The sequence below is a fragment of the Panthera uncia genome, chromosome B4, assembly GCF_023721935.1.
Source record: "Panthera uncia isolate 11264 chromosome B4, Puncia_PCG_1.0, whole genome shotgun sequence".
In the NCBI taxonomy this organism is placed as follows: domain Eukaryota; kingdom Metazoa; phylum Chordata; class Mammalia; order Carnivora; family Felidae; genus Panthera; species Panthera uncia.
This window is the reverse complement of record NC_064809.1, coordinates 92,773,749-92,786,609: the sequence shown is the minus strand read 5'-3', so window position 1 is coordinate 92,786,609 and position 12,861 is coordinate 92,773,749. Positions and strand designations below refer to the sequence as shown.

Genomic DNA, 12,861 nt, shown 5'->3' with positions numbered 1-12,861 from the left:
AGAGAGAGGGAGATACAGAATCCAAAGCAGGCTCCAGGCTCACAGAGCTGTCAGCACAGAGCCCAGAGTGGGGCCCAACCCAAGAACCACAAGATCATGACTTAAGCTTAACCCACTGAGCCACCCAGGCGCCCCTGAGCAGTGGACTCTTAAGAGCCGTCCAATCTGGACCCCTTTTCAGCCATGTGACCTTGGTGGAGACGGTGCGGTACAGTGGTAAAAAGTAGGGGTCCCATGTCTGAGAAACCTGGGTTAAATCTCTGTGGTGGCATCTACTGGTTCCTCAACTCCAGTCATAATTGCTTCCACTTCAAAATAAGGATGACTAAGGGTACTCTGCCTTATAACACAGGGTGAGGATTAAAATCTGAGTAGCCAAAGTGCTTAGTACACTGGCTCCACAAGATAAGGATTCAATAACTGTAGCAATCAACACCAACTTCTTGCTCCTGCTTCATTATCCCTGCCCTGCCTGCCTCACGGAGTTGTAAGAACCAGATACGCTGACAGTGAAGACGCTTTGAGGGGGATAAGATGTTGGGCATGCATTAAAAAGTGTTCCGGATTGGTGCTGATTCTGCTAAGTAACCATAAATCTTGTCTGGAGGCACACCTCCTTCTTCCCCTCCCCACCCTGCCCCGGCTCGGCTCGGGCCTGGGAGAGGGATCGCGTTTCCTCAGTTTATGAATAGCCATTGTGGTGCCGCTCTGGGTTTAACAGTTCTGTGTTTCCTTCCATTTGGCCTTCAAAGAGATCACAGCCCACTGTGAGCCTCCAAATAAGTAACAAGGCAAAGGCAGAAAATCCCCACTTCCGTACACCTCCATCAAGTCTGGGGCGACCTGACCTCCTTTATTGTGTTACTTACAGCATAGAGGGGACGTGCCCCACTGCCACCACTATTCTGTGGCCAGAACTAAAGATAGGACAACACTCCCCCTTTATTGAGGCAAGCACCCAGAAGGAGGAGTGCAAAGATGTAGCAAAAAAACAAAAACAGAAAACAGAAAACCCTAATCATTCCTCCTGAACAAGGAAGAACTCTTAGATTCTCTAGTGTGCATGGGATAAAATATAAGCAGATTCTGAGGCTGCAAATGGTGCAGAAAGGTCATCCTAGGGAGTAATGTTTTGTGGAAGGGATGTGTTCCTAAAGACCCTAATCTATAATTTGCATCATTCAAGTTTAATTCTGACAAAGAGCTGTCATTTTCTTAGGTTGCCAGCTAAAGTGGATTGTCATGTGCCAACAGCATAATATAGTTTGTATTTACTTGAGGCCCTCCAGCTTTTAAATCTCAACGATTTTTCTTTTCCTTCCATTATGATTTGCATTACTTTCTATTTTGTGTACAAAAAAACAGGACAATGTTCATATTTTGTCACAACATAAATGATGTGCACATAAAAATGCAACCATGAAATACAACATGTGCATTGAAATGGGTTCTTTAACATGCCAGCATTTCTCTGGCACATCGGTTTCCCTGAGCAGGTAAGGGTTGATGCAGTGGGGAAAATGGCAAAGAAAGGGGGAAATGACATCAAAGGAGAAGCAAGGATGTGCTAATTGAGATAGGAAGTCTGTGGCTCTTGCCCTGGCCTTGCAGACCTCAGAATCATCAGGGGAGATTTTAAAAGATACAGATTCTGAAATTCTGCCTCAGCCCTAGTGAATCAGCATTTACTACTAAAGTAGGACCACAGCACCGAAAGTGTAAAAATCTCCCCATTGATTATAAAGTGCGATTAGGTTTGCAATCCCTTGGAGAATAATTGAATAATCAGCTCATTAGAACAGACATTGAATGAAAGAGAGGGGGAAAAGTTCGGCTGGAACCATGTAACCGAATCTAATCACATGGAAATATCTGACAAATGCGAACAGAGAACAATACAATAGAAATAACTGACCTAAGGCCTCATGGGTGGCTCAGTCAGTTAACCGTCCATCTTTGGCTCAGGTCATGACCTCGTATTTTGTGAGTTCAAGCCCCATGTCGGCCTCTCTGCTGTCAGCGCAGAGCCCAGGTCAGATCCTACATCCGCCTCTCTCTGCCCCTCCCCTGCTCTCTCTCTCTCTTCCTCTCTCTCTCAAAAATAACGAAACATTGAAATGGAGAAAATAACTGGCCTGTATCATTCAAAAAGGTCAGTGTCATAAGGATTATTTGAAAAGGCTGAGGAACTGTTTCAGATTAAAGAAGATTAAGACACTTGACAACATGCTAAAAAGGACGTTATTGAGGCAATGAACAACAATGAAATATGGAGTGTAGATGAAAGGATTGTAACAACATTTGAATTTTCTGAATTTGATAACTATACTGAGATTATACCACCAACTCTGAAATGGTTCAGGTAAGAACAGTATATACGGAGAGAAAGAAGACAATACAGTAAATGTGGCAGAATGTTAAAATAAAAAAACAAACAGAATTCGTGGGTCTGGGTAAAGATATATGGAAGCATTCTGTGGAATTCTTACAATGTATAAGTCTGAAATAAAAATAAATAAATAAAATAAATAAAATAAATATATAAAATATATAATAATATATAATAATATATATAATAAAATATATTATAATATAATATAATATAATATATAAAATATATAAAATAAAATAAAAATAAATAAAAAGTAGTTTGCTTAAGGGCTTTTAGAGGGTAGGGGCACCTGGGTGGCTCAGTTGGTTAATCATCTGACTCTTGGTTTCAGTTCAGGTCATGATCTTCCAGGTGGTGAGTTCAAGCCCCACTTTGGGGGTCCGCACTGACAGCATGGAACCTGCTTAGGATTCTCTGTTTCCCTCTCTCTCTTTGCCCCTCCCTGATCGCTCTCTATGTCTCTTAAATAAAAGAGGCAGGGGGAGGGTTTAGAGGGCAGAATCCAAGGATGCTACTGAGTTAGGGATAGACCAGAGGCTCCGACGAACTAAAACCTGTCTGTCGTGTTCAAGGACCGGGGCAGAGAAGGTGGGAGCTGAGGAAGAAAAGAGCAAACACAGAAATGATGATGTGAACAACAGAGAAATGATGATGAATTTGCAAGAAAGAACAGTAAAACCAAGAGTCAGAACTGGTGGATGAGTCACTTGATAATTTTGAAGATAAGATATCAAAAGCTCTGTAAGAGATGAAGTCCTTTAATTCTCTGTAACTTTCCCCAGTTACATATTGTTTGCACCCGCTTACTCTCCACACCGCTGAAAGGAGGCACCTCTTTTTCTTCAAAGCTCTTCTGTTTTGGATTTCTTTTTTCTTTTTCTTTTTTTAATGTTTATTTTTTGAGAGAGAGACAGAGACAGAGTGCGAGTGGGGGAGGGGCAGAGAGAGACAGGGAGACACAGAATCCAAAGCAGGCTTCAGGCTCTCAGCTGTCAGCAGAGGCCCCACGCAGGGCTCGAACTCACGAACCTGAGCTCAGATCATGACCTGAGCTGAAGTCGGATGCTCAGCTGACTGAGCCACCCAGGCGCCCCTGTTTTGGATTCCTAATAGATCTGGACCAATAAGTACACCCCATGTGCAATAGCTTTACTAGGTGCTTGCCCTTTATCTGTGTGTCCGGGAACATTTGTGTTTGCTCCCCCTTCTGCAAGGCTGTTGTATGTCCAGCCCAGAACAACACAACTGTGGAGAGAATATCAAAAAGAGTGTCCTCTGCTAAGAGTTTTGACCCTGGTGGTCCTGATTATTTGAGAAGCAGTAGATGTTCCATGAAGTGGTCAGGGTCTGTCCATTTGGAACAGGGGCTGATTGGACACTAGTTTATCCTAAGGCTTAGGTGCTAGGTATTCTTGGATTCTGTGATGCTAAAGGTTCCAGGGTGGCATTGGAGCAGCTGAAGAATGACATTTGGTTTCAGATTTACAATTAGTCCTGCCCTTGTTTAGTGGTAGGGGTATAAATGTTTCCTCTGTCAGTATAAAGTAGCATTAAGTCCCCACGACCTGGGGATGTGGCTTAGCTAATGGAGATACATGACTCTTCCCTTCACAAGGCTTATAATCTAGCCAACAGGTTTTTCATTACATTTTGAAAAACATGATAAGACCCTTTGATCTTCCACTTCGATCACTGTTTGCCCCAACCTCCAGGGGGCTCTAGCGTGCCTGGCATCTGCTTCATCCAGCAGAGAAAGGAGAGCTGTGGGGAAGAGGCAGGCAGAATGGGGGCCCAGCAAGCCTCCATCTTTTAATTTTTTTAAAGAAAAATCAAAATCCAGTGGGGTTTTTTTTACACATAAAATCAATTTTTCTCAACATTATCCACATATTCCCATTTCTAAAAAACAATGTTAAGATCACAGACCCAGGAGGCCTTCATACCTTGACTCCTCGAATTTGTGAGCAGACAGGTTTCCGAGGGCGGGAGGGAGTGAAAAGCAGGACTGAAGATGGAGAGGAAGCACTGGAGATTGGAAAGGTGATTCGTCTACAGTCACATCATTTTAAGTCATCCGTCTGTGTATGGTTACAAAGCTGGGGCAAAAGCTATGCAAAGTCCTTTTCCACCAGACTTAAGAAAAAAAATTAAAAAAAAAAAACAAAAACCTAGGGGAGGAGAAGAGGGTGAAAACTGTTGTAGAAAAAAGTATCAGGAAACCTTAGAGATGTGTCTGAGGGAGACGGTGAAGCCTGGTGCACTCCCACCCCTCCCTTCCAGGACTTAAAAAAATGTTGGCATGACCGCCAGCCAGAGCAGTGTTAAATGTCTTTTGTGCTCATCTACTGAAGGGCTTCTCTTGGGTACAAGATGGAAAGGCGTGATAATGTATTATCATTCGGATGTTCTCAGACATTCTCATCCACGGACTTTGTCATGCTCTAGCATCACTGGGTGCTGGGCATCCATGATGTATTGGTATTTATAATATACTATTATTACTACTAATAATCATAGTATCTAACATTTGTTGAGCCCTTTATTCAAGGACCATGCTATACATACAACATGCACCTTCTCATTTAATCCTTGCAACCTCTCTTCCCCAAATGCCTTTATTATTTCCATTTTCCTGGACACCTATGACCTAGGAAGGTTATGATCCAGGAAGCTAGAAAGATTCCTTGAAATATAAGTCTCCCTAAATGGTACCTCTAAACACAAAAGAGGATAGTCATGGTCCTTTAAAAAAAAAAAAAAGCAGCAGCAACTGCTTATCACAATTACCTTACCTTAAATTTTAACGCATCTCTTTAAATGTATGACACCTGCTAGTGAAAACTGTTTTCATTTCTGTCATAATTTACTACTGAGTCAGCTTAAATGAAAACTTAGAAAGGATTCACCATCTTAGAATCGTTTTTAGGCCTGATTGCTAGGCCTTCTTCTTTTTAACCATATCTGGGGGTACACACATGAGAGTGGCATAACAAAAGTACTTCCTTGGAGGGATGCCTGGGTGGCTCAGTCTGTTAAGCATCGGACTTTGGCTCAGGTCATGATCTCGAGGTTCTTGGGTTCGAGCCCCACCTCGGGCTCTGTGCTGACAGTTCGGAGCCTGGAGCCTGCTTTAGATTCTGTGTCTCCCTCTCTCTCTGCCCCTCCCCCACTCATGCTCTGTCTCTCCCTCTCAAAAATAAATAAATATAAAAAAAAATTATTTCCTTGGAGGAAAAAGAGCAGAATTGACCCATCATCTAATACTTATTAAGTTTGCTGCATGTTGGTTCTTTTTCCTTTTAGCATCCACATTTTATTTTTATTGAGAAGTTATAAATATCGAATTTGTTCTAAATATACATAGTAGAATATAGATTTTATATAATATATAAGTATGCATATATTATATAAAATATACTGTTATATATTATATCACCAATTTACTTATTTGACACATTCTAAAATAGTTCAAGACTTTCTAAATCACTTACATAGCTTCTTGTAACCAAAGAGCTCAGAATTTAAATTTATAAGAGAAAGAACAATAAGATATTATTAACTCTCTTTAATACAAATGGTATCTGCTGCAGGATTTAATTAAGATTATTGGGCTCCACCATGGCATTTTGATCCCTCAGCTTGTGATAAGGCCTAGACTTTACATTTCTAGCAAGTTCTCAGAAGATGCCATGCTGCACCTGAGAACCATCATACTGAAGAATAGGAATTCCTCCCCTCTCTCCTTTCCTCCTTTTATCTTCCCTCTCACCTCTTTCTGTTCAAAATCAATCTTTTATCCCTTTGCCCATTTTTTCTTTCTTGTCCTCCCTTCTTTCCAAGATATTTGAGGCATCCATCAAGAACATGTTTAGAAGCACTTGCTTAGAGTACTTATTCACATGGCAGTATTTACTGAACAGCTACAAAGATTCCTTCCTTCCTTCCTTCATCCATTCATTCAATAAATATTTGTTGAAACTTTTAACCAAGCAAGAAGAACAAGACAGACAAAGACTCTGCCCAAAGGGAATTCTCCATATGCCTGGGAAAGGCAGGCAGTCACAAGCATTATATTATAACAAGTGTCCTCAATGTGCTGAATTAAACAAATGGATTGATGACAGGAATAATTATAAAAGGACACTTTTTCCTTGGGTGGTCAGAAAGGGTCTGGCCCTATCATAGGGGTGTGTTTAAAGCTGAGACCTAAAGGTTGAGGGGAAGATAACCAAGCAGAGAATCTAGGAAGGAGTGGTCCAAGGAGATGAAAAAGCAGGCATAAGGCCCGACAAAGTCAGCTCTGTGTCAGGTACACAGTAGGTGCTCAGTCAATATTTACCGAGTCAGTGAGTAAATGCATTATCAGACCAAGGACGCTGGAGCATAGAAGGCAAGCAGAAGAGATGCCAGGTCATGAACGGAGTTTTAGGTCATAAGTGAGGAGTCTGGATTAACCAGTAACTTTACCAGTCTGCTCCCCCCTCCCCTCAGCCCCCCAACCTTTCTCACACCCAGCTCAAACCCTGATCTGAAGTAGCAGTTCTCAAGGTGTGGCCCCTGGGCCCCTGAAGTCCACTTGTGTCGTTCAACATTTGTGTTCATAAGCTGACAAGAGCCATGCTTTCATCCATGAATTCATAATTTATGAATATGTAAATTATGATTGCTAAAACAATTTGTTTAAAAGGCTACTGTCTGTCCACTCGCGTCTCATCAGAAGCATCCCCTCCCTTCCCACGTAGTCTGGGAAATGTTTCCAAGTGGCAAAGAGAAGACGTTGTCCCCTGAGAAGTTATGGAGTGGCTGGTCCCAAATTCCTGGAATGCAGTAACCTCTAAAGCATATGCAGGATAAATAGGCTTAAAAGAAGTTGAGGAACTCCAAACAAAGATGAGAACAAAGAAGAAGAATGAGTCAATTTATTTATACTTTGCACAGTAGTTTCAAATAAACTCCTCATAGAAAAAACGACATCTGGCAACTTTCCCCAGTCCCACACCGCCTTGAATCCATTACAATTCTCTCTAGTTTCTCTTATTAATGTAAGTGTTTTTTAAGAAGAAAAATGTAATCAGTAAAAGCCTGAGTTTAAAGTTTTCCTTGTTGTTTCATACCATATTAGTCCTTATGGGCTATTTAAGAACCACTAATTTTGGGGGGAACTCTGCTGTAAGCCTTAAGATTCTCCAAGAAAAAGAACTAGGAGTCATATAACTTTGGAAAAGAAATGCCCTGACTACTGGTCCTTTCCTTAGTGCATTGCTAATGGTTCCTCATATACACTGATAGTAAAATAGATAAGTGATCACACATGACTCTAAATACACGTGCCTGTCTTTGGTAGATCAAAAATAAAAGAATCTTACTGGGGCACCTGGATGGCTCAGGTGGTTAGGCGTCCACCTCTCAATTTCAGCAGGTAATGACCTCACGATTCGTAAATTTTAGCTCCACATCGGGTTCTGTGCTGACAGTGCGGAGACTGTTTGGGATTCTCTCTCTCCCTCTCTCTGACCCTCCCCTGCTTGTGCTCACATGCTCTCTCTTCTCAAAATAAATACATAAACATGAAAAAAAAAAAAAAGAATCCTATTTAAAGAAACCATTTCTTCTGTTCCGAATTCCTATTTCCGAGGGCATTCTTTTTTATAAATTTTTTTTTTAAACGTTTATTTATTTTTGAGACAGAGAGAGACAGAGCATGAACAGGGGAGGGGCAGAGAGAGAGGGAGACACAGAATCGGAAGCAGGCTCCAGGCTCTGAGCCATCAACCCAGAGCCCGACGCGGGGCTCGAACTCACAGACCGCGAGATCGTGACCTGAGCTGAAGTCGGACGCTTAACCGATTGAGCCACCCAGGCGCCCCCCGAGGGCATTCTTAACGAATCACTTCTAATAACAGAATTTGCAAGCATCTAAACTGTTTTGTGAGGGTATTTTGTGATTGCCTTGTTTGATTAGTGCTTTAAATTTTGCCTTTTTTTTTTTTTTTTTTGGTGCATTTGCCTACACCTAAGGATTATAGGTAGAATGTTAGAAAGTATATTGAAAATGAAATATAATTTTAGATTAACTTATACGGTACAGTAGGTTGTGGCATGTAGTATTTAAAAGAAAAAAAAAATTGTTAGCCAACCTTGGAGGAGACAGGATTTATAGTAGATTTCCACAAAGGACAGAAGGGTATTTAGTATATCTGGGTGAGAAGACTTCAACTCTGAGTGGCAATTTATGAGAAAATAGTATAAACCTCAATGAAAAGGGCAAAGTGAAAGATAGGCAGAAGTTAGAAAAGTGCAACTTACATGATGGATGAATTTAAAAAAAAGCAAAAAAAAAAAAAAAAAAAAATGTGACCAGGATGCTATTACCAGGCAAACCAACACCTAGATGGCACATTCAAGTTTCCAAAGATGCTTTAACATCTGTGACCTTATTCATTCTTCATAACAGCTCTGGGAAGTATTTAGAGTGATACAATTCCAGTTTTACAGACAAGGAAACCACATTGTTTTCTGAATACAGAAAGAAAAGAAAAAGGTAATGTTGAAAAAAAGCAATGAAGCCACAAAAAGACTCACGTAAGGGCTGAGGGCAGCCTGTGGGCTGGCAGTATCTAATGGAGAGTGGAGGGGACCATCTCTGATGCTGAAGAAAGGCATGCCAGGCTGTGAAAAGCCATTGAACTTGGGGGCAAAATACAGAGGGCCAAAAAAGCTCTCTTGGAAGGCAAGTCACGTGGGCAGAGAAATAGGAAAGGTTCCTTCCATCTTCCCTGAAATGCACACATGTTTAGGTTTGACCTTTGAGTGTCTGCAAACTTGAAAAGGAAATCTGAGGTCTTGCAGATTTAAAGCCCGTAGAATCTCTGAAGGGGTAGGAATTTCATGTTTTCATTAAAAGATTTCTTAAGAACATATTTTCTAAAAAAATTGGAACAACGTTCCCTTTTCTGCTTATCCTCAGAGTAGATACAGTTGATATAGAAGTCAATAATATAGCTTTATGTATAATCTGCCTGTCAGAAAAAGAAGGGAATGTGACTTTCTTCCTATTGCTTTAGCTCCAGAGTATTCTGTTTTGAAAATTAAAACGTAAAATCTTATCTTTTTTGGCAGTTGTCAGGGATGACACCCAAGAAAAGCAACCGAGCATTATAAAAGTTGTTGCAATATTTTGCTTTTATCATCTGTGTGCAATTAAACATTTTTGCTCTTTGGTTATTAGGAACTCTTTTAAAAGCCATTTTCAGATACATGATCATTCAGGTACCCAGGCAGTTGCTAAAAAGCATAAAGTTAGTGCTGAAAACGGAGTAAATTCCAATTTTCGTTATATGTGTGGGAGCTGAGCCTTGCATGGTATTTTCCACAAAGGAGAGTTTTATTGCTTTCTTCTATTGCTTGGACAATTATGGATGAAACGGTTTTAACTACTGGATGGTCAGTAATGAAACTGTTTTGCGGTTTGCTTTGTGGGATGAACAACTGGGAGTGATTATATTTGTTCTTGGTCAGCACCATTTGCATCAGATTTAGGGAGGACGCCGACCTCTAGACAGGAGAAAGGGGAAAGTGAATGGCAGAGAAAAAAACAAAAAGGTCAAGTGGACAATGGACAAGATCCTGAGGGGGGGTGGGGGTCTTGTTCTGTCGCTGGTGTGTCAGGGGGGTGTGCACTGGGACAAGTGAGTGTTTTGAGGTGAGAAAGGCAAGAGCACTCTAATAAAAGGCTTCAGGAAGGACTGTAGGCGACCCAGGGAAATCTGCTGTGGTCAAGTTTAATCCTGGGAAAAGAGGCCCTAGAGAAAGCAGATGAGGAAGATAGGAAGGAAGATAGGGAGGGGGGAGGCGCTGGGCGTGGAGGGAGGTAGGGGGCGGAGGGGGGAGCTGGAAAGTGAGAGGGAGCAAGTACGGATCCTGGCTGCGACGGCAGGGAGGAGAGCCACTGGGTGGGAAAGAAGTGAAAGTCCGGGAGAGGAGGAGGAGGAGGCAGAGCTCGGTGGGGCCCGACGGGACCCCCGGGCCGCGGAGGCGGCGGCGCGGGGCAGTGGGCTGCGGTGGGCGACAGCGTGGCCCGCGCCGCGGGGGCGGGGGGCCCTCGTGGCAGCCTCGGGCGTTGGCTCCTCGGGGCTCCCTCCCTCGCCGGCGCATTGTTCCTTTGCCGGGAGACGAGGAAATTGCCTTTTGATTGCGGAAGTCCGCGGCCGGGGCCCGGGGCGAGGCAGCGCGGGTCAGCATGGCAGCGTGGGAAGGGCGGCGCGCCGCCTGCCCCCGCCGCCTCTCGCGTCCGCAGCCCGCCCGGGGCGGCAGCAGCAGCAGCGGCAGCAGCGGCGGCCCCTGCGCGTCGCCAGCCGGGAGGGAAGCGCTCTGCGCCCGCGGGGCGCGCTGAGCGCTCGCAACAGGTGGCCCCTCGCGCCGGCCGTCGGGGCTGCCCCGCGCCCCCAGCCCCTCTGCCGAGTCCGGGTGGTCACCGCCGAGCGCGATGCTGAGCCATGGAGCCGGGCTGGCCTTGTGGACCGCGCTGAGCCTGCTGCAGGTGAGTGGCCGGAGAGGGGTCGCGGGCGGACGCGCCCCTCCCCGCCGACGACCAAAGTCCCACTCCGCTGTCGGGTCGCCTGGGTTGTGTTTTGCAGAGGGAGACGGCAGGATTTCTTCCTCTCCTTTGGGAAGAAAGATCCTCTTCTGAGCCCCCAGCCGGACTGACAGCTCACACTACTTCAAAGGCGCAAAAGCCACCTTCTTTCTCCAGCTGTTCCCGGGAAAGAGCAGCTAGGGAGAAAGTTGCCACCCACCTTCTCCGCGGGCCTTTTCTCTGGCTGGAGGGCAAAGGGATGGGCCGAGGCTGGGGCTGAGGGCTGAGGAGGCGGCTTGGGGACCTTGCAGTGGACAAGTTCCTGGGCAGTCTAGACTGTGGGCTTCACCTGCCTCTGGTTCCTTTGCAGGCTGGACTGGGGGAGCCAGTGAGATGTAACGTCACCCTGACAGAGTCCAAGGTCTCCAGCCGGTCCGTGTCTCTCCAGTGGAGAACTTTGGGGTCACCCTGTAACTTCAGCCTCATCTATAGCAGTGACATGTCAGGGGTCGCATTGTGCCACCCCACGCGGATAGACAACATCACCTATGGATGTTACCCCAAGGATTTACAAGCGGGAACCATCTATAACTTCAGGATTGTGTCTCTGGATAGAGAAGAGAAAACTGTAGTCTTGCAAACAGGTAAGGGGCGACAGGTGCAGATGGGCAGCCAGGCCACTCTGGGCTGAGCCCTGCCTTTTCAGGATGGTGTTTCATTTGAGTTCCAGGCATACAAAAATTAAAGGTAAAAATACCTGTGAAGATCAATATTGACCGAGATTTCTAGTTTCTTCAGATCTGGCCAGAAGCAGCTTGGTTGACTTTGAGAGATTTCCTTAGTGCCGAAGACAGCGGACTAGCCCTTTGAAGGGGAGCACAGCAGACAGGAGCTGTGGGCTTTGGGGGGAATTTGTTAAATTTGTTAAAATGATGTGGTTTGAGCTCCCATCACATTAAATTGTCAAGCCCTGGAATAATTTTAACTTAATGTTTTTAGAATAAATAATGGAAGTGCAATGATTAGGGATATGCCTTCCCTCAACTTAGTTTTATTTTTGGAACCAGGACATAAAATCTTCAGGAATAGAATAGAGCCATTCATAGGGGAGAATTGGTAAAATCCCATCAAACGAGGGCATGAAAATTAATTTGTATAACTTGAATAACTAAAACAGCATAATATCAGAGAAAGTCCTTCAGTTACTCTGGGCTTCAAATCATTTCTTTTCCTTGCACTTTTGGCAACCCTCGCAAGGAGTAAATGGTAAGAGTATATCTCTCCAGCCTCAGTTTTCTTGTCTGTAAAATAAGAGTGTCGGCCTTGGTCATTCAGGTCCAAGTTCTTACCAAGTGCCAATCACTTGGCACTTACCTCCTTACTCCTCTCAGCTACCCGGTAACTGTGCTCTAAATTCTCTAACAACTTGGCAGTTTGATGACGTCATCAGTCCTCCTTTTAACAATATCTTTACTTGTTGCACTAGTGAAACTTTAAACTTTTATCCGGGAAGGTCAATTTCACAGAAAATTTCTGGAAGTCAAATTGTAGAAATGTGTTGTCTTACTCCTAGTTCATGGTCAACCTGAACAAAGGTTACTTCCTGAGCTACAGTTCTTTAAAAATGTGTGAGAGCTTTCAGCTCTCAGAGCAGCTACAGCTGGGTCAGGAAATGTAGCTGGATTCGTGTAATAAGTCAGTCAAATATCAACTCTCTTATTTTTTCAAAGAAAAATTAAGAATGCCCAGTTATATCACTTGGCTTGCTTCAGGTGAAACATCTAGATAATTTCTGAGATTTGCAGGAACTTAAATGGAAAAATTGGTTATGTTTTTGTATGGAATCAAAGAAAGACTGAAATCAACCACATAATGAGAACATTTTACAGACATT

At 43.7% G+C, this 12,861-nt stretch overlaps 1 protein-coding gene across 1 annotated transcript in view; it reads left to right on the top strand.

The window, feature by feature from the left end:
• The window catches only part of PTPRB (protein tyrosine phosphatase receptor type B), a 115,423-nt gene that overhangs the window by 18,719 nt on the left and 83,843 nt on the right, over nt 1-12,861 (top strand). The window contains exon 4 of the mRNA XM_049626702.1: nt 11,338-11,611. Within this exon, the coding sequence (XP_049482659.1) occupies nt 11,338-11,611 (274 nt within the window). The remainder of the gene's footprint in view (nt 1-11,337; nt 11,612-12,861) is intronic.